The sequence below is a fragment of the Myotis lucifugus genome, unplaced genomic scaffold (genome assembly GCF_000147115.1).
Source record: "Myotis lucifugus unplaced genomic scaffold, Myoluc2.0 scaffold_1044, whole genome shotgun sequence".
Lineage (NCBI taxonomy): Eukaryota > Metazoa > Chordata > Mammalia > Chiroptera > Vespertilionidae > Myotis > Myotis lucifugus.
In genome coordinates, this window is record NW_005872092.1 from 91486 (window position 1) to 110522 (window position 19037).

Consider the following 19037-nt stretch of genomic DNA (forward strand, 5'->3'; position numbering starts at 1 on the left):
CAATCAGCATTTATGACATTTAAAATCTGACTGTGCTCTGACATGGTGCAGCTGTGTCGTTTTCTTCACTTTCTCTGTTGACGGGAGTGTCTTAAAGCGGTGTCTGTGGTGCAGGTCCAATAGGAACGAGCGACGTTTCACCTGGTGCAGTAGAGTGCTCACCAGCCTCCCCTAACACCACTGAGAAGGGGAACTGACTGTTAATGGCCGTGCCTTTATTAAATCCAGAAGCCATAGGTTTTGGATTTCACATCAAAGTTTATTCTTGTTGCTATGTGGGTGTTAAATGTCAGAATCCTGGAAAACTTGTTATCTATCTGAAGATAGTCTTCCAACAAATTAGAATTTAGAAATAAGGATAATAAGCCACAGAAATCTGGAAATGAGTCATGTAAACTTTGTTCTTTCTCTGTAAGAATCCTATCACTTCCTGCAGAGACACAGTTAATGAGGCCTGTGAATTTCTCTAACTGCTCGTACTCTCTGACTCCAGGCTTCTCCTTTGTGAATAAACACCGAGCGCATGTGCAGCCCGTAGTCCGTCCTTTCTCTTCCTGAAAGGGGTCCCCTTTGTCTGCTGCGTCCACGCGTCCTTCTGCGCCTTCCTCAAGGGCCACGGCAGGTTTGCCGGTGGCATAGGGGGTTTGTTCCCGTTTGTTCTGCATCTGAAACATCTTGGGATAGACTTTCAAGGATTGAGAACTACATACAAATCACTTTTGCGAAGTGCACCTTCTGTTGGCATAAAACCAGGGGAGAGCCCCAAATTCCCGGGTTCCCAGAACAGCGCCTGGGCCCGAGAGGCCTCACATGGGAGCCCTTGTTGACAAAGTTCTAAGAAACGGGATTATCTGATTTTTCAGTTGGTGACACAAACAGGGAGTGACAGCTTGAGAGTGAAGAGAAGGCGAAAATCGAAAAGGATTCGAAAGTCCCAGCAGCCTCACTGGAGGGAAGGGCGTGGCTTTGATGACAGGTGGGGGGCAGCCCGAAGTGAGGCCCACTGCCCGGCTCTGTCCACCGCAGGGGAAGCCGCAGGGGGCTGACCCAGGAAAAGGGAGCTGCTGGCCTGTCTGTGTTTGGCCTGGGGCCTGGTTTTGACACTGAATGTCCAACAGGCCACTCCTCCCGCTCCTCCTCGCGGCCCAGGGTGCCCTCTGCTGGGCCTGCGTGGAGCTCGAGTCTCCCTGAGTCATCTGAGCAACAGGTTCAGTTACCCATTATTTACCTAAACATGAAAGAATGAAAAAAATCAGCATAAGAGCATTTATGCCTCTTGGTCCTGTTTCATTTGGGTTCCACGAATCCTGAGATCTGGGGGCTATTTCTGCACCTCATTTACTCACAGACCCCAGCAGTGAGGGAGACAAGAGGGGGGCGCTGGCCTGTTCCAGGCTCAGCAGTCAAACAGTTTTCATTTAAATTGAAGCCAAAGGCCCACCCCTTACCAGGTAGACCGTGGTTGGCAGGTTGTTCTGCTGCCTGTTTTGTACATAAAGTTTTATTGGTGCACAGCCGGGCTGTTGGTGTCCACTCTCTAAAAATCAATGGGAAAAATGCCTTTGGGTGAGGAAAACAACAGCAAAGAGTCAGAGGTCTGGTCGGGGGCTATGGCCGCGGACTCCTGAAGTAAGTGGGGCGGTTCTTGGTCCGGATTTGTTGCTCGTTCAGGCTGCTCAGGCCCGGCTGCGGCAGAGCTGGCTCCTCCAGGTGCTCGGCTGCACCTGAGCATGCGAGGGGGGAGCTGGACGTAACGCCTGCTGGGAGGCAGAAGGCTGGACAAGCAATGAACCACCTGAAAGGCAAGAACACAGAAAAGCTTGAAAGAAACCACCAGGTCAGGCCAACTTGTCCTCTGACTGGACTTAAAGAAATCACCTCCAATGTGCTTTCTTTGCTTTTTTGTTCCATTTTTATTCCTTCGTTCCCATCACCCTTCAGATAATGTCGGGTGTGGAGACGAGCTTGTGTCACATGGTGCTGGGTGTGCACTGGGCCTGGACGCGGGTGCCCGTCCATGGAAAGGTCGAGCGGGGAGCAGAGAGACAGCCCTGGGCCCTGCATGCCCACCTGGAAGCTTGGAGGGAGGCAGGAGGTCGAGAAATGTCCTGGGACAGAAGCCCTCTCTCTTTGTTCTTTTTCTGATGGAGGGAAACATTACGAAATGCTTTGGAAACTGCTCTGGCTTGTTCAGGTAGTGTTGGGGGTGGGGGTCGATGAGACTGAGAGAGAAAGACGCGGTCAGAAATGTCTGGGAAGAAGCAGCCCTGAGAAGCGACAGGTGCTGTGCTCTGGGCGATGACGTGTGATCTGCAGACTGTGGAGGCCGTGGATGTGGGAGACCTGCAGTCGCTTTCATCCGCTGTGTTGCACCTTCAGAGAAACTCCTCCCTCTCCCCTCGCGCGTCCCTTCCCTCCCACAACGGGAAGCTGCGGAGATGGTTTTGGAGATGAAAGCACAGAGCCCAGAACACCTCCGGAATAAGGGCCACTGAGCGTGTGCGGGGACCTGGGCTCGGCCCCCAGTCCTCTTCCTTTTCTCTGGCAAATGTGTGCTGAGCGAGGAGGACTCGGCCGGCAGCCCAGGCAGGACCCCAGCGCAGGCACATCTGTTCAGGCTCTTGTTTGTACAGATTTACGTAGGTTTTCTGTTTCCTCTTGAGTCCCTTCGATAGGAATTTGTCCATTTCGTCTAAACTCCTAGTTATCATCTCGATCCTTTTATGCCATTTAGTTCTGTTCCCTGTGATATTCAGACAAGCGATGCCATCGATCAAACGCAGGGGGAGGCTCCTTAACAAACACTGTGAGCATCTGCCGGGAACAGAACCTGGGGTGGGCTGGGCCCCGCTACCCATGTCCCAGCTCCTGCCTCTGCCCTGCGCGGGGGCTGGACACTCGATCTCGTAGCAAAGTCCCACGGGCCTGCACCTGCAGAGGAAGGACGCGCAGAGCAGCCCGTCGCCCCCGAAAGACACTCGGGGGTGAGGTGCAGGCGCTGTGACAGCTTCCAGTGTTAACTGTTCTAGGTCTTCACCTCCAATGGCCCAACTGTGGTCATGCCCACCTGGTTCTGCTCACGAGCATGGTTTTCTCACGTGGGCCCGTTCGACGAGGGCGGGCAGGTAAGTGTGGGTCCCCCTGTGGAGTCCTCCTCTGGGGTTGGGGTTGGTGCTGTCATTCCCCAGACTGGGGACCCCCACCCCCCCATCCCCCCACCCCACCCTAATGCTTGTAGGCGCCACGACCTAGTCCAGGGATCGGGGTCAGGGAAGCACCTCTGAGGCGGTCCCCAGCGCTGCTGCTCTGCTGAGCTCCGGGGGCAGCTGGGGCCCAGCACCGTGTTTGTTTTGCCACAAGCAAGGGATTTCTGTGCGGCTGCGGGCGTCACACCTGCCCTGGCCCGGGCCCCGGTGACCTCATCCTGTTGTGGATGTGGGTGGTGGGTGACAGTGGGAGGGGGCAGCCCCGTGGGAGGCAGCCACGCTGGGCAGAGCTGCACCCACTGGGTTCCAGCCTCTGCTGCTGGCCTGCGCACTGTTCCTCCCCAGCCCATCTTAGGGTGAAGGCTCCTGCACCCCATTACAAAGTAAACCTCGGGGTTAATCAGTGTGCTTCCCCTTAACCCCTCCTGGGAAATGGGCTTTGAGGACATGACTTCCTCTCTCCAGGTTGGAGGGGGTGGACCAGGTGTGCCGAGGCCCCTCAGGCCTTCCCTGTTTTGACCTTTGATGCCCTGCCCCCGGCACTGCGGGGGGCCTGGGTGTAGGGGGTGGCGGGAGTTCTGGGAACAGGGTTCCTGGGGGTCTGGAGACCCCAGACCAGAAGCAGGGACGGGGACTCAGGCCAGACTCCACCATCCGCCCTGGGACCTTGGCCACAGCCCTTCTGGCTCTGGGCCGACAGTTCACTGACTGATGGGGGCCACGTGGACTGCCCCTCCCTGGTCCCGCCCAGCACCCCTCTGCCTCCCCCCAGCACTCCCCCCCCAGTGCCCGTCGCCCACAGGAGCCTCACCCCTGACCCCCGACCCGCCTTCCAGCTGGGGAGTCCCTCACGGCCACAAACATGCTCTGCAGGGTCAGGGCTGTTCTCAGGTTAAAAGCCAGAGCCCCAGGGGCTGCCCAGCAGTGCTGCCTGGGAGGTAGCCCAGCCCCCTGCCATGCCCGGCCCCGGTCCCAGGATCGGCCGCTGTGCTGCTCCTGCCGGTGGCCCCACCACGCCTGATGGCACGCGGGTCACCTGGTCCCGTCTCTGTCCTGGAGGCGAACCAGTCACGGTTCTAGGGCACCGGGCTCTGTCTGTGTTGCCGTTTCTCCCAAATCCACGCGGGCGGGAGGAGCCCATGCGCTGCCACACGCCCTACAGGCACCAGCCCGAGAGGCTGCTGAGCTCTGATCCCGGTGGACGACCTGTTTCCACGTTGGGACTTAGAGACGAAGGGAGCCAACCCCATCCCTGTCAGCACAGAGGTGCTGACCAGAGCCAGGCGTGGTCTGAGCCCGGCGAGCGGATGGAGGGGTGCCCCTTCCTTATCTTGTCCAGACTCGGGGGAGTGGACCTGTCTCACAAGACAGGAGAACCTGTCAGAGCCCAGTGCCTGCCCCTGGGAGGTCGTGTCTCAATGGACCAGCAACAGGGATTGTAGGGTCAGCTGGGAGGCGTGTGACGGGCGGTGATGGGGAGGCAGGGTGTCTGCCCCCCTGGCCAGGCTGCCACGCTCCTCCCCTCTGGCTCCTTCTTGTCTTAAAGAGCTTCGTGTGATCGCTCTTGCCCAGTGATGCCGCCTGCTGGGTGGGGCAGCTGGGCGTGTGGTCAGAGGCTGTGACATCAGGGATCCAGGTGGGCCGGTGGCTGGCAGCCTCCCCGCTTCTGGCCTGAGGACCAGATGCCTGGGGGAAGCACTGGACTGCGGTGCGGGTGGTGAGCATCCTCCTCCCCGCAGGGCGTGCCCGAGGACCTGCTGCTCTTCTACAACCACCTCAGGAAGGGCGGCGGCGTCGGACGGGTGGACCAGAGCCTGCTCCTCTACCGCTACCACCCCGGCGCGGCCACGCACTCCGTGCTTGAGTACGCAGTCCCCAGCCAGGGCGGGGTGGGGTGCTGTGGACTCCGGGGGCTGGCTGTGGCCCAGGGTCCAGTGTGAGGTGAACTGAGACGGAATTCACGCGTACGAGGTGGGCCCTGCACACTCTGACGTGGCTGCAGGGGGCTGGGCACCTCTTCCTTCACCCCGACCGAGAGAAGGCTTCGGTGGGCAGTGGTTGAGCCACACCCCTACTTGGGCATCACAGGGAAGCCAGCCCCCTCCCTGCCTCCCTTCTCCCCCGTCAGGCACAGTCCACGTCCCCCAGCTCCAAGGCCGCCTGAGCCTCTGCGCCAGCGTGCGAGGGAGGCCGGCTGCTGGGACGGGCAGGAGGGGTGCGGGCCCAGGTGGGCTGGGAAAAGGAAGAGTGTCTTTCTTTAGGTCGAACCGTGTGTTCCGTCTGTGTCACATATATGTGTGCGTGTTACATGGGCCTCACATGACTGGGTGTGTCCCTCGGTTCCTCACCATCATGCTGCTGCTCCCTTTTGGGGACTCCAGACAGGTCAGTCGTCAGGGACCCTCTGCACACCAAGAGCGCGAGGCGGGGACCCGCACTTGGGTTTCCGGAAGCCGAGCCGACTGTCCTCCTTTCCCTGGAAGGTGTGGGACCCTCTGTCCTGGGAGGTGTGATGTCCACTTACACTGAGGTCACGGGCACCGCGTCATGGTCACGTGGGTGCGATGCCAACTTTGTGTGTCGTGTGTGGGTCCCAGCAGCGACGTCCGCATTGACTGGAGGTGCTGCTCAACGCGAGAACGTACAGCTGGACAGGCCCTGGTCCTCGTCCTGGTGGTGTCTGCATTTGACACGGTAGCTTCAGGGAAGCGCCATTGGGTTTGTTGTCATGAACCTGACTCAGAGCAGAACCTCACCGAATTCAAGGGAGAAGCAGACAAACCCACAGTGAGAGCTGGAGTTTCTGAGACTCTGCCTCAGTCTCAGATAGAAATGGGGCGTCTGTGCGGATGCCGGAGACTTGAGCAGCTCTGTCAACCAGCTTGACCCAACCTGCCAGTTATGGAGGGAGCACGTTACCCAACTGCAGAGTGTACGTTCTGCTAACGTGCAAGACAGGCAGTACTTTGGATCAATAAACAAATCTGAATAAATTTCAAATCGAGATCATACAGGATCTGTTTCATGTCCACACAGAATTAAATTAGAAATTATTAAGCCATTTTGAAAAGCCAAAATACTTGGAAATTGAGCAACCAAGGGGAAAAAAATCACAAAGGAAATCACAAAATTTTCAATTTGATGAAAATTAAAATGTTTGTAGAATTTAGCTAAAGTAGTTTTTAGTAAAATTTTATGGCTTTTAAAACTTAGAAGATACTAAGCAATTATTTGAGTCTCCACCTTTAAAAGTTACTAAAGTAATAGCAAAATAAACTCAAAGTCAACAGAAAAATAGAAATGAACAGTGGAAGAAGGTGAAATTGACATGCACAGCCCTGGCCCATGTGGCTTGGTTAGTGCATTGTCCCTACACCAAAGGGTGGTGGTTCGAGTCCCAGTCAGGGCACACTGTTTCTCTCTCACATAGATGTTTCTCCCTTCCTCTCCCTAAAAATCAATTTTTTAAAAAAAGAAAGAAAAACACTTAAAAAAAAGGGGGGGGGGGACTGTCAATACCAAAAAAATCAGCAAAACCAACTGTTCAAAATAAAATCAATAAAATTGACATATCTCTAGCAAGGTTGATTTTTAAAAGAAAATATAGGTTACCAATATATTTGGAATGAAGGAGACCACTATAGATCTGAGATATTTATAGTATAAATAAAAATTAAAAATTAGGCTTGTAATTTTGAAACTTTCCATAAGGAAAAGCCAAGCTCAATGGGTTTACTGATAGATACGTTCTACCAAAGATTTCAGAAAGAAAGGATACCACCTAAGATCCATGCACTTCACTGTGTAAGTTACACTTCCTTTAAAATTTAAAAACATCTGGCAGTGACCACAGCGCTCTCCGGCTCCCGGTGTGGCTGCTGCCCGGGCATCGGGGAGGGACCAGGCAGCAGTGCTGTGGCCTCGTCCTGTTTGCATGCCGTACTTGTCTTTTATTCTGGGACCTCCCCCCCATTTTGCAGCACGAGGCTTTGCCACCCACAACACGAAAGAAGTGATCTCATGTTAGTTTCTGTATGGATTAAAGTCTTTGCGCTGTGAGTGGGAAACCTCCCAGCGTAATGGGCTTAATTATGCCCTGAGGTTTGTCAAGAACTGGATTCCTTCAGACTCTCGCCCCAAAAGCCCTCTTTTGAGTGGGCGCCAATTCTGGTCCTTTGTATATTAAATTAAGAATGGTCAGCACTTACATCATTTACCGGTCACTGACATACTTCAGACACCAACAGGCAGGAAGGGAAGTCTAATAAAGCCTGGCCCACCCCGCCCCCTCGCGCTCCCCCAGGCTGTCTCCTGCCCAGCGGCCACCATGCCACTTCCTCACGCGTTCACTGTGTGTAATTTCTCTATACAATACCCTTAACCTCTTTGAAATGTTATGTAAACGGTAGCTTTCTGCTTATTCTTTCTGAAAATTGCATGTTGCTTAACTGGAGTTGAGCTCTTGTCCCTTGGGCGTCTCTGCCTCCCGCTCCAACTCTGGGCCTGCTGTGCCCAGTGCAGGCTACCCTTGACACTGCCCCTCCTCCCCAGAAAGTTCTGGAAGTGCTCATCTGTGGGTTTGGGGAAACCAGTGCTCTGGCCCCTGCGCTGCCCTGCCCTCGGGTGAGGACACTGGTCCCAGCAGGCAGGGGCGGGAAGGGCACGAGTGTGAAAACGGCTCTGGAAGAGGAACGGGGCCAGGGCAGGAAGTGCCCACGCACATGTGTCCGTGGCAGTTTCTCAGTCTTGTCAGCTCAGCCGTGTGGTACTTTCAGACAGAGACCCTGAGATGATTCCAGAGACACCGGGAGGTCGTTTAATGCCCACATTCCTCTGAGCCGTTTGGCTCTGTCCCTCCCTCGGCAGCCTTCCCGCCAGCCCCAGGGCTGGTGCGGTCCCGTGCGGGCCCATGCCACCCCAACCCCCGAGGCTCTGAGCCGTCTGGTTGGCAGTACTGATCTGCTCAGAGACCTGGTCTGGGCCATTTCATATCCTTGTCAATGTCCACAAAACTGTGGGCATTCTGGTGGGCGTCTCATCAGTATGTACCTCAAATGGAAGAAGATGGGCTGGTTAGAAAGAAGCAGTTCAAGTCCCAGAAGTGGGGAGGCCCCGTGTCTGCAGCCCCTTCTCACCTGCTCGCCCTGTGGTGGGGAAGACAAGAGCCAGGGTGCCCCCCACTGGCAGGGCCCCAGGGCACCTCCTGTTTCTGCCCAACGCAGGAACCGAGGGCCCCACTCGGTGCCTTTCGACACTGAGCTGTCCCACCCGCATTCCTGACTTGAAAGAGGAAAAGTGTTAACAGGGACTTCTTGCTCAGGACACCATACATTCGCTAGAATTCACTTGCATGCGGTCCACTGTTCTTTTGTCCTTAGAAACTTCTTTCATTTAATTTTTTTAAAAATATATTTTTATTGATTTCAGAGAGGAAGGGAGCGATAGAAACGTCAGTGGTGAGAGAGAATCATTGATCAGCCACCTCCTTCATGCCCGTCACTGGGCATGTGCCCTGACTGGGAGTCGAAGATCCATAGGTCGACAACCACTGAACCACGCCAGCCGGGCTTCTTTCATTTTCTTGGATGCTGGCAAAGCTGCGTGTTGTGTGGCCAGGCCTGCGTGGTGTGTAATTGGCTTGGAGTGTGTGTAGCTTGTGTGTTTCTTTCTGAAATGAGGTGCTAAGTGCCAGGATTAGGGAGTCAGCACTCTGTAACCCCCTGTAATGCCCACCAAGCCACTGCCCCAGGTGACGAAGACCAGGGCATACGTACCGAGGGGACGTGAACCGAGGGGCCTGGCAGGCTGGGTGGGGCTGGAAGGGTCACAGCCTCCCTCCACAGGGCCACCATCTGGACCCACCGAGTCCGCTTCCTGGAAGAGCGGGCTTTGCCACACTGGGCGACCTTCACCATCTGGAACGCAGGCAAGCAGGGCCGCCGGCTCTACCGCAGCCTCACAGCAGGGGCGAGGCGCAAGGTGGGCGCCCCCTCCCCCGGCCCCCCTTCCCCTGCGCCCTCCCCCACCCCTGTCCCCACCTCTACCCCCACCCCCCACCACTGTCCAAGGCTGGCGTCCTATGTCCTCCCCAGGTGGTTGCCTTCTGCGACGTAGACGAGAACAAGATCAAGAAGGGCTTTTACTGCTACGAGGACTCTCAGGTGTGGAGGCCCCTGGCGCCCCTGAGCTGGGGGCTGGGTCCTGCACGGGTCGCCACACTACACCTGGTCCACCTCTGAGACGCCATCCTGGACAGGCCACCTGGACAGACACAGCCCTCAGACTCCTGGGGCAGGGGGTTGGGGGGGTCCCAGTGTAACCTGTGCCCACCCCATCTTTTCACTGGAGAGCCCTGCTCACAGGTCCAGGTCTCCCACCGCCTACCTGGGTGGGTTCCGCGGTGGCTGTGAGGTGGCTGGGCAGGGTGGCTGGGTCCCGGGTCCAGCCTGTGCTGTGCAGTTGGGAGTGGTACAGGGCTCAGGTGACAGAAGGAGCGACGCCCACGCCCTCTTGTCTCAGGAAAAGCCCAAGCCCCGGGTGCCCATCCTGCACTTCCGAGCCGCCCGCCCGCCCTTCGTCATCTGCGTGAAGCTGGTGAGTGCTGGGCTGCGGGGCAGGTGGGGCTGGGACACACCCTGGATCACCAGGCGGCTCAGCCTTTAGGAGCTGGCTCCCAGGCTGTGCTGGGAGGACAGCCTGATGCCCACAAAGTGGCCAGGCCAGGGGACACCCAGAGCCAGTTCCCCAGATGGTGCGGTGCTCTCACTGGTTTTAAGATGCACGTTCTTGCTCAGGACACCATGAGCCTGAGCCCCTTCCTGTACTGACTGGGCAGTCCCTCTCCTGTGGTTTCTAAGCAGCTTCTCCCTTTATTGTGGGACCGTGTGCCTCCTGACAGCGTCGACGCCATCCATACCTGCTGGGTCATCACCCTTTGTTGGCTTGTCTGGCCTTTTCATTTAAAAAAAAATTTTTTTTTTATTGATTTCAAAGAGGAAGGGAGAGAGAAACATCAATGATGAGAGAACCATTGACCGGCTGCATCCTGCACACCCCACACTGGGGGTCGAGCCCACGTCCTCAGCATGTGCCCTGACCGGGAATTGAACCCTGACCTCCTGGTTCATAGGTTGACGCTCAAGCCCTGAGCCACGCCGGCTGGGCTGGCCTTTTCGTGCTGTTAACGGGCTAGGTCAACTGATGGAAGCATCCAACTGCACCAGAGTCTTGTTCAGGAGGCCCTTCCAGTCCGGAGCAGGCCTGCCTTCCCGCTGGCCCCTCTGCAGGCCCAGGGCTGGCAGCCTTGCCCACGACCCCTGGGCCACACTCAGGCGGAGCCCAGTTTTCCTGTAACATCCCAGGAGCAGCACGGGATCGGAAGAGGGGGGGTTTGAGCATGGACAGCAAGTGGAGGACAGGATCTGGACATTTCAGATGTTTTCCAAGTAGAGTGGTTTTCATTTATTTTTAAAATATACTTTTATTGATTTCAGAGAGGGAGAGAGAGAAACATCAATGATGAGAGAATCAGAGTGGTTGTCATTTAATACGTGTAGCAGCGCCCAGTAGTCGCAGGAGGAGGGGGAGCATGACGGCCCAGGTGGGCATAGCCAGGCCGATTCCCGCGCTGGGCCTGACCCGCGCGTGACACCAAGGGGAACGAGCGTGGTAACCAAGCAGCACCGTCCCTGTCGCGTCTGCCCGAGGCCAGGGACCCACGGGTGTGCCGGCTGTGTCTTTGGGAGCCAGGCTATGGAGGCAGCAAGGGTCTGGGATGAGAGACAGGCCTGGGAGACCCCGGGGGCAAGAGGGCTTGGGGATAGGGATCAGGGCCAGGGCTGGGGTTACGTGGCCTGGCCAAAGCCAGCATTCCTGAACAGGCCACGCTGAAGCATTTAGGAACCTGCCCCCCAAGTACCGCCCGCCCCTGGGGTAACCTGTGACTGTGTAGGATCACATGCAAGTTCCGGATAGAGCCAGCCTCCTGGGTCCTGGCCCTCCTTGCAGGGTCCTGGCCCTCTCTGCTGCAGGGGCAGGCAGAGCGGGAGGCAGGGGGATCCGTCAGCAGCTGGGTGAGCGGCAGTTTGTCCCCAGGGGCCACCTCCCACTTGTGTCCCCTGCAGAAGAGGTGGATGGGGGCTCCTGGTTCTGCCCTGGACGAAGGGGTGAGAAGGGACTGTCCCCGAGTCCCTGCAGTGGGGTCAGCTGCCTTCTTAGGGAGGGGCTGGGAGGGGTGTCTCTCAGGACCCCAACCTCCCATGTGACCCATCCTATAGGTGATTGTGGCCTCTCGCTTTGTTTCCTGTCCTGCCCCCCAACTCCCAATAGTGCAGCACAAGTTCAGAGTGGACCTCCTGACAGGTGGCCACAGGGGGCCCTGAACCCAGGAGGGAGGCTCTGTGGGGACTCCACCTGCCGCTCCTCCCACAGGACCTTACTGGGGGTGCATTTGAGGACAACCTGAGGTCGCTGCACCTGCAGGAGGGCCGGGACTTCCTTCACTTCAGCTGACAGGCCACAGCAGCCATGGAGTCCTGCAGGTGACAAGGGATCGGGGGCCGTCGGGAAGGACAGCCATGTGGCCGTGTGGGAATGGCAGACCCCGAGTGGGAGACCTTCACCTGGCAGGGGGGGCAGGAGGGGTGTGTTCCGATTGGGTAGGATCCACACCCTCACCGGGCACCTGACACGTGCCCACACACCATGGCCTCTTCGGAGAACATTCGCCACGTGGAGTGCCTGCGTGTGGGCACTGCCATCTGGCGCCGTCTGGGTGGACGTGTGCTTATCCGTCAAAGTGAGCACCCTGGGGTGCAGCTACTGCGCTTGACCTCAGGAGACGGGTGGGAGTCAGACCGCCCGGCGAGAACAGCTGTGCTCAGCGCCCGGTGGTGGGGCATCAGGCAGCAGAGGGCAAGGGGCTCAGGGCCTGCCGGGGGCTGTGGCGGGAAGGGGGGCACATCTGGTTTCCTCTGGTCTCAGTTGGAAATGGAGCAAACATTAGGGGAGCTGGCACTCACTGCCCACTTCCGGGGATGGACGGGCTGCTGCAGGCACTGGGCAGGAGCTGAGGTTGGATGGCTGGTCTGGCATCGTCTGCGTTCAGCCTCCCAGTCCTAGGACCCCACCCCTCCCAGTGGCCCCACCCAGGCCAGGAGAACAAATCCCAAAGAGCTTTTCCCTAAATGTGGGGTCTCCTGGTCCCGCGTTCCTCCTCACGTCTGAGACCTTCCACTCAACCCTTTCCTGCTGCTGACGTCCACCCACAAGGAGACAGCTTGTCACACCTGGAAAGGGGTTTGCACAGGACTGTCCCCACAACAAAGAACCATCCAGCCCCGATGTCAACAGTGAAAAACCAGCCACAGGCTGGAGAGCCCGTCCTACCTATGGCTTGACTGCTCTCGTTCTTGAATCCCTTCCACTAGGCGCTCAGTCCTGCCACGTGGAGTCGTGTCCTCAGCACCAGGGCGAGCCGATCCAGCCTCCCGACTCCGGCTGCTGGGACTCGGGCAGCAGGGGCACCGCCGTGTGCACAGCAGCCAGCGGGGGAGCCCGTCCTGTGTGGACCGCTGGGCCTCTGCATCGAGGACGGCTGCCTCCCAACAAGTGTGGGCCCCTGCACGGTCCCCATCCCAGCCCCCGGGACACAGGTCCCTCCTCTCAGGGTCTCCTGACTCTGCCTACACGTTTCCCGGCTGTTCTTCCCGACAGTGTCTGCAGGTCTTCCTGTCCGCGTTCTCTCCTCAGCGGTGTCCACGAGGTTGTTTAATCCATGGAGCATTTTGTCTTGAAGCTCTTCTTGATAAACTCATTTTATATTTCGTATCTTTTGGGGTTTGATTCTAAAAATTTCTGGAATGTGAGCTTACATTTTAAATTCTCTGTGGGGACCAGCCAGCCTTCTCTCAGAGGGGTAGTAGGTTTTGCTCGTCTGCCTTTGTCTGGGGCTCATGTTCGAGCTGTGGGGCCAGGGGAGCGTTCCTCCCTCCACCCCAGCACCAGGTGGAGCCTGAGGCAGGGATGCTCTGGCCGCGCCTTTCTGGGAGGAGGCCTTGGTCATTCCCCCTCGTGCAGAGGGTCCCAGCTTCTCTTGCTTCCCAGCCCTCAGGTGCACACGTGTGATCATTTGCTCTCGCCCGCTTCTGGCTGCAGGGTAGGTTGTGAGAGCCAGGGATTCCCTCCAGACCCCTCACCTAGACTCAGGTGGGCAGGCAGAGCAGGAGGGAGCCTAGGACTCTCGCCGGCCTCCAGTTTATGCCCCCATTAGGCTGTCCCCCCATCACCCTCGCTCACAACAGCGTCAGACAGACATAGACTGCTCAGCACGTGATTTTATAAGACGTGGACTCGAGTTTAAACAGACAAAAGCACCGACATGGGGTCACTAGAGCGCAGACGCCCGTAATAAAGAGCGCCTGTGGTGACGACTCCTCCGCACACGTTTCAGCCAGGGCCGGGGTCCTGCACCAGGTTTCCTGTCCTGAGCGGCATCTGGCGGCTCCTCCCAGCAGACGGCACAAGCGCTACTCGGCTCCCAGGACTGGCCTCAGCGGACAGCAGGCTGCAGAGCACACGACAGGGTTAGTCAGGACGGCCAGCACCATCGCCCGCCCCTCTGGGCCCTGCTTCCCTCAGGAAACCGAGTTTGAGCCTTTTCCCCGACATCCCAGGAGCTGACACCTGTGCTCCCTGACCACACCCATCTGAGTGCAAAATTTTCCTAATAAAAACGAAAAAGCACATTTACTCGGGAAGCTGGTCCTGCGTGGCCTGTACACAAGGAGGCAGGAGTGTCACCACGCTCCTCCTGCCACCTCTGCCCGAGTCCCCTGGGGGCTGACAGATCCGCACCTGCCCTGCACCAGGCTCCCGGGGGGACTGCCATGTGGGTGCTGCCCTCCAGGGTCCTGAAAGCCAGGAGGACCCAGGTGTCTAGGCTGGAGCTCAGGACAGTAGCTCGTCGGAGCTGTTGGGAGGCCTGGCCCGGAAAGGACCCCGGGTGTCCCTGGCGCTGCCCGAGGGGGACGTGCAGTTACCTTGGGGACCAGCTGAGGTCTGGGCACCCCGAGGAGGTCACACAGGCGGTTCCGATGGCCTCTTACGAGCAGGAGCTCCAAGTCCCTGTGGGGAGAGGACAGGTTGGCTTCAGCTGCGAGAAAGGCCCACTCGCTTTAGTCAAACCTGCCACAAACCTTAGTTTTTATTTTTTAAAATATGCTTTTATTGATTTTTAGAGAAAAGGGAAGGGAGAGGGAGACATGATAGAAACATCAACGATGAGAGAGAATCATTGATCGGCTGCCTCCTGCACACTCACCACTGGGGATCGAGCCCGCAACTCGGACATGTGCCCCCGACCGGGAATCGAACCCTGACCTCCTGGTTTATAGATAGGTCGACGCTCAGCCTCTGAGCCACGCTGGCCGGGCTGGGGAATTTTTTTTTTAAACAGAAAGGGATTAAATTATAGGGAAGAACCTTCCCCCTCTGCCCAACACAGAGGCAAGGCTGCGCACAGCAGCCCCCGCTGCAGCCACGCCACACGGACACAGCACATCCTCGCATCGGACGAGCCTCCCACACTGTACCCCACTGCGTCTGACACTGCAGCTTGGGCAGGAGCCCAGGCCCCGTGCAGCAGGCTGGGGTGCACCAGTGCCCATCGCGCCCAACGAGAAGCAAAAACATTTGCCCATTTCACTTAAAAAAACATGGCACTTGGTGGGGAGGGGAGTGTGGGGGGAGGTGCTAGAGGCGGTCAGTGGGAGGAAAGGGGACATATGTAGTAATACTTTCAACAATAAGGACTTTTTAAAAATTTGCACGTGAGAAAAATAATTTCACTTTGAAAATGTCGCCCCTGAGCAGCCAGGAGGCGCCCTGCTGCTCCGCGTGTGGCAGGCACAGCCCTCTGGGTGCGAGGGGAGAGCCTGAGCTGGACGAGCGGGGAGAAGCCTGTTACCGCCGCCACCACGGCCGCCTCAAACCCAGAGCCAAGGCCGTCGAGGGCTGGGAGCCTCGCTTTTCCCGTTCCCTTTCCCTTCGGGGGCTTTGGGGAGAGACGGGGGGTCAGGAAGGGAGGTTGGCACGACCCGCGTCCTGAGAAGGGGAGGAGCCGCGCACGCACCAGGCGGTGTCGCTGAGCACAGCCATGACCTCGTCCAGGACGTCCGCGCCCACCACGCCGCTGTAGGTGAGCAGCATCTCGTACACCTGGCTCGCTGTCGTCTTGCGGATCTGGTTGGACAGAGCATTAGTGAGAGGGGGACCCCGGAGTCTGACTGAAGCCTGAAGGACGTGCTGACCTCGGTCCTAACTGGGGAGACCTGGCCGTGACCGCACGCGTCCCCACGACAGCACGAGGCCCCTGGCCCCTGCGGTCCCTCCGGAGCCTGACAGGCCGGCCGCGTTCTAGGCGACGTGCCTCCTGAAAGACCTGCCCTCACAGGGACACGTCTCACCTGTTGCTGCCCTAGGACCCCCGTGGGGACATTTCAGAGCCGGGGCTCCAATCCCGGGCCACCCCAGGGTGTAAGCCAGCAGGTCGGTGGCCCGAGACCTGCCTTTTTGACGGGTGCTGCTGGAGGTGCGGGCTCCGTTCACCCTTAGGTAAAGGTGACGTGTGGGTTCCCTGAAGAGCATCCTTTCAGCCAAAGGCAGGGATTTCTAGGAAGCCTGACCCTGCAGTGGGCAGTTCTGGGTGAAGGCATCACTCGCTGTGTGGAGCTCCAGGACCCCCCGCCCAGGGCCTCCTGGGGGTACAGTCGGGGTAGGTGTGGGGGGTAGGGCCTCACTGTGCATCACCTGCTGCCCCTCCAGGGCAGGACCCGCCCCCCAGAAAGACCGTGAAAGTCACACGGCAGCTGCTGCTCCTGAGACTTGAGGGTCCACACAGCGGAGGACACCCCACCACACGCCCCCTGCTGTCTCAGGAGGCGAGTGAGGCAGCGTCCCACCTGGACCAGGGCCCGCTCTGTGGCCGCTCGCCAGCACCCACGACACCGGCACCAGCGACACCAGCACCCACGACACCGGCACCAGCGACACCGGCACCCGCGACACCGGCACCCGCGAGCAGAACACGCAACGACGCTGGCACCCGCGACACCGGCACCCGCGAGCAGAACACGCAGCCGCACGTCCCTGGGAAACCCCGAGGGTGGGCTGCTGGTCGCAGCTGCAGCAGGACCTTCCTCCGCACGCCGCCGGGGAACTGCGCCATCCCACAGAACCTGCCGGCAGCGCACAGTGAGCGGCCTCGGCCCAGCCAGCCGCCCGCGGTGGCACAGATGCCAGAGCCGTGCTGACCCCAGGCCTCGGGGTGGCGCTCCCGTTTAGTCACCACAATCACTGCAGATCGAGGCATCCAGACCACTGTCCCCATCTGTCTAGATCTCCAGGGTCGGGACGCTCCGCCTCCCCTCAGGCCAAGGTCACGCGCGGTCAGGGCTGGGGACACGGCTACAGCTTCCCTCTGGTTCTCAGGACTCTACACGGCCTCAGGGCTTCCCAACCCCCTCCCCGAGCCCGTCTGCGTCAGCCTGCGTGGACTCACACGGTGATGCTGGACCGCAGTTTCTGGACGTCCTTGGACTTGCTGGTTTCCGCCTTACAAAGCTCCAGCAGCTTCACACAAAAGGGGTGGCTGCAAGGACAGCACAGGCAGGGGTGTGATGACCAGGTCACCTTCACTGGCTCTGGTGACGCGCGACCAGTGCCCATCAGGCAGCAGCAAAAGCCTGGCCCAGCGGGTGCGGCGGCCCAGCCGCTGGGGACCTCACAGTCCAGAGACCCTTCCCACTGGCTGCTGCCCTCTCACGCCTGCAAGGGGAGCGGAGTCCCGCCTGCAGCGTCGTCTTCTCAGGCCTCAGGCTCCTTTCACACGACATTTCAGACGCAGCATCCAGACCACAAGTAATGAGACCCATGGGGAAACGAAACTGCGTGGGAACCCCATGAGGACTGCAGCCCAGAGCCACACAGAAGACAGCGGGCGGGAGAGGGCAGGCCCGGCAGGAACTGCAGGGAAGCGTAAGGGACCCCTCCGATCTGGAAACAAACCAGATGCGAGGAGACACCTGGAAACTACAAAACCCCAAAACAGGTCCCGCACAAATACACGAGGCCGGGATGACCCGTCTCAGACACCGGCAGGTGTAGACAGACCCGAGCGATGGCGCAAAGGCAGGAACGGCTGCCGGTGCAGGGGTGCAGCAGGCACGGTGGGATCCCCGAGAATTGGGGGTGTGTGGGGGGGGCTAGTGCCCCGAGGACAAAACCCCAAGAGATGGACAGCTAAAAACTTCCTAGAACAAATGAAAACCAATGGAACCACAGAGCTGAGTTTAACAAATCCCTATTAAGACACATGCAGAAAACCTGACAGCCAGGCACATGAGAAGAGTAACTACAGGGAAGCCAAGAAGGAAATCTTACGAGGGGCAGGAAACACCCAGCCTGCTTCCGAAGGCCCAGGCGTCTGGACCGGGCGGGGAACGTCCAGCCCGCGGGCCGGGTCAGCCCAAGAAATCCTTCGGTCTGGCCCTGCCAAGGCATTAGGGGCAAGTTAAGTGTTTGCCCAAATACAGAGGTCATGTTTACGTGGGTAATTCTGTGCGGCCCACCATGATGGTACAGATATCCACGTGGCCCTCGGAGGAAAAAGGCTCCCCACCCCTGGAGACAGAGAGGTGACGCCGAGAGTTACAGGAGGCGTCGGAATAAAGGAAACACGTGTGTGTGTGTGTGTGTGTGTGTGTGTGTGTGTACACGCTAATCCCCACCTGAGTGTATTTTTTCCCACTGACTTTTTTTTGAGAGAAAGAGTGGGAGGAAGAAAAGGGGGGGGGGGAGAGAGAGAGAGAGAGAGACCAATTGGTTGGTTGCCTCCTGCACACACCCTGACCACCCCGACCAGGGCCGGGGATTGAACTTCAACCCAGGTAGTATGTGCCCTGGACCAGGAAATGAACCTGTGACCTTTCGATGTCAAGGCTGACACTCCAACCACTGAGCCACACCAACCAGGCAAGGAGACATTTTTTAAGTCCTGAAATAAAACAGCTGCCTAGAGTTCTGTGAAAAACACTGCAAATGAAAATGAGAAAGCATTTACCAGCAGACCTCACTAGGAGAAATTCTGAAGAATGTTCATTAGGCAGAAAGAACAAGACCCCAGATAGGGATTTGGGAGCAATGAGGGACAAAAAAGTAGTAAAACTGTGGGTAACAAATACTAAAACAAAACAACAACTAAAAATGCAAATGGACCTATCTAGTTCCAAGTCCTTGGAATTGTCCAGGAAGAGAGAGCAATACTGAAAATTAGACGGACAGGGTGACCATGAGAGAACAGCAAAGAGGAAAAAGTCCCAAACAAACCTGAGAGGAACCAGCAGAGGCCACAGATGCCACACCTGGCGCCTCCACCCAGCTGGCCTCCGTTCCGTCCACTGCGACAGCCACAGGCCCATCACTGCTCCCCCCGCAGCTGCCCAGCCAGCCTCACGGGGGGCATTTACAGGGCATGTAGAAACCGACCTGAACACACTAGGAAATTATCCCTAAAATTCTGCTCTCTGGCCTGATCGCTATTTCTTTAAAAGATGAATCACGAGGCTTTCAGCGGTGAAGCAGCCGACGCGGGAAGAAATGAATACTCACTCCTCCTCTGCCGTGAAGATGTCGAAGCAGCCGTTGGCCAGCATCTTGGTCCAGCATCTTGAGCAGCGGCACGGACACCCTGCAGGGAAAGGACATGCCGTGAGCCCAGGGGCCACCCTGAGGGAGGGAAAGGGAGGGCGTTTTGAGAGCGGGACACTTCGATCC

At 58.0% G+C, this 19037-nt stretch overlaps 2 protein-coding genes across 6 annotated transcripts in view; one reads left to right on the top strand and one right to left on the bottom strand.

Moving 5' to 3' along the window:
- The window catches only part of B3GNTL1 (UDP-GlcNAc:betaGal beta-1,3-N-acetylglucosaminyltransferase like 1), a 29721-nt gene extending 16687 nt beyond the window's left edge, over nucleotides 1-13034 (top strand). Inside the window, exons 7-14 of one of the 4 annotated variants that reach the window (XR_002827317.1) lie at nucleotides 3030-3125; nucleotides 4946-5070; nucleotides 5468-5591; nucleotides 9050-9185; nucleotides 9299-9367; nucleotides 9726-9800; nucleotides 11637-11746; nucleotides 12635-13034. Coding sequence is in view for 3 of the 4 variants with exons in the window: in XM_023747902.1 (XP_023603670.1) it covers nucleotides 3030-3125; nucleotides 4946-5070; nucleotides 9050-9185; nucleotides 9299-9367; nucleotides 9726-9800; nucleotides 11637-11717 (582 nt within the window). In the remaining variant the exon portion in view is untranslated. Of the gene's footprint in view, nucleotides 1-3029; nucleotides 3126-4945; nucleotides 5071-5467; nucleotides 5592-5689; nucleotides 6211-9049; nucleotides 9186-9298; nucleotides 9368-9725; nucleotides 9801-11534; nucleotides 11747-12634 lie in introns of those variants that run through there. The other 3 variants (XM_023747902.1, XM_023747903.1, XM_023747904.1) reach the window with 3 other exon arrangements.
- Nucleotides 13035-13520: 486 nt separating this feature from the next.
- LOC102427113 (tubulin-specific chaperone D-like) lies at nucleotides 13521-18995 on the bottom strand. Of its 2 annotated transcripts, XR_002827318.1 has the most exons (5): nucleotides 18873-18995; nucleotides 16765-16854; nucleotides 15337-15446; nucleotides 14246-14330; nucleotides 13521-13770 (listed from the first exon to the last, which is right to left on the bottom strand). XR_002827318.1 is itself a non-coding variant. In XM_023747905.1 (4 exons), the coding sequence occupies exons 1-4, from the start codon at nucleotides 18966-18968 to the stop codon at nucleotides 13756-13758; spliced, it is 306 nt and encodes a 101-aa protein (XP_023603673.1). In that variant the 5' UTR covers nucleotides 18969-18983; the 3' UTR covers nucleotides 13521-13755. The 2 variants fall into 2 exon arrangements, 1 of the variants encoding a protein (XP_023603673.1); XM_023747905.1 differs by lacking the exon at nucleotides 16765-16854 and having other exon boundaries at nucleotides 18873-18983.
- Between the last annotated feature and the right edge of the window lie 42 nt (nucleotides 18996-19037).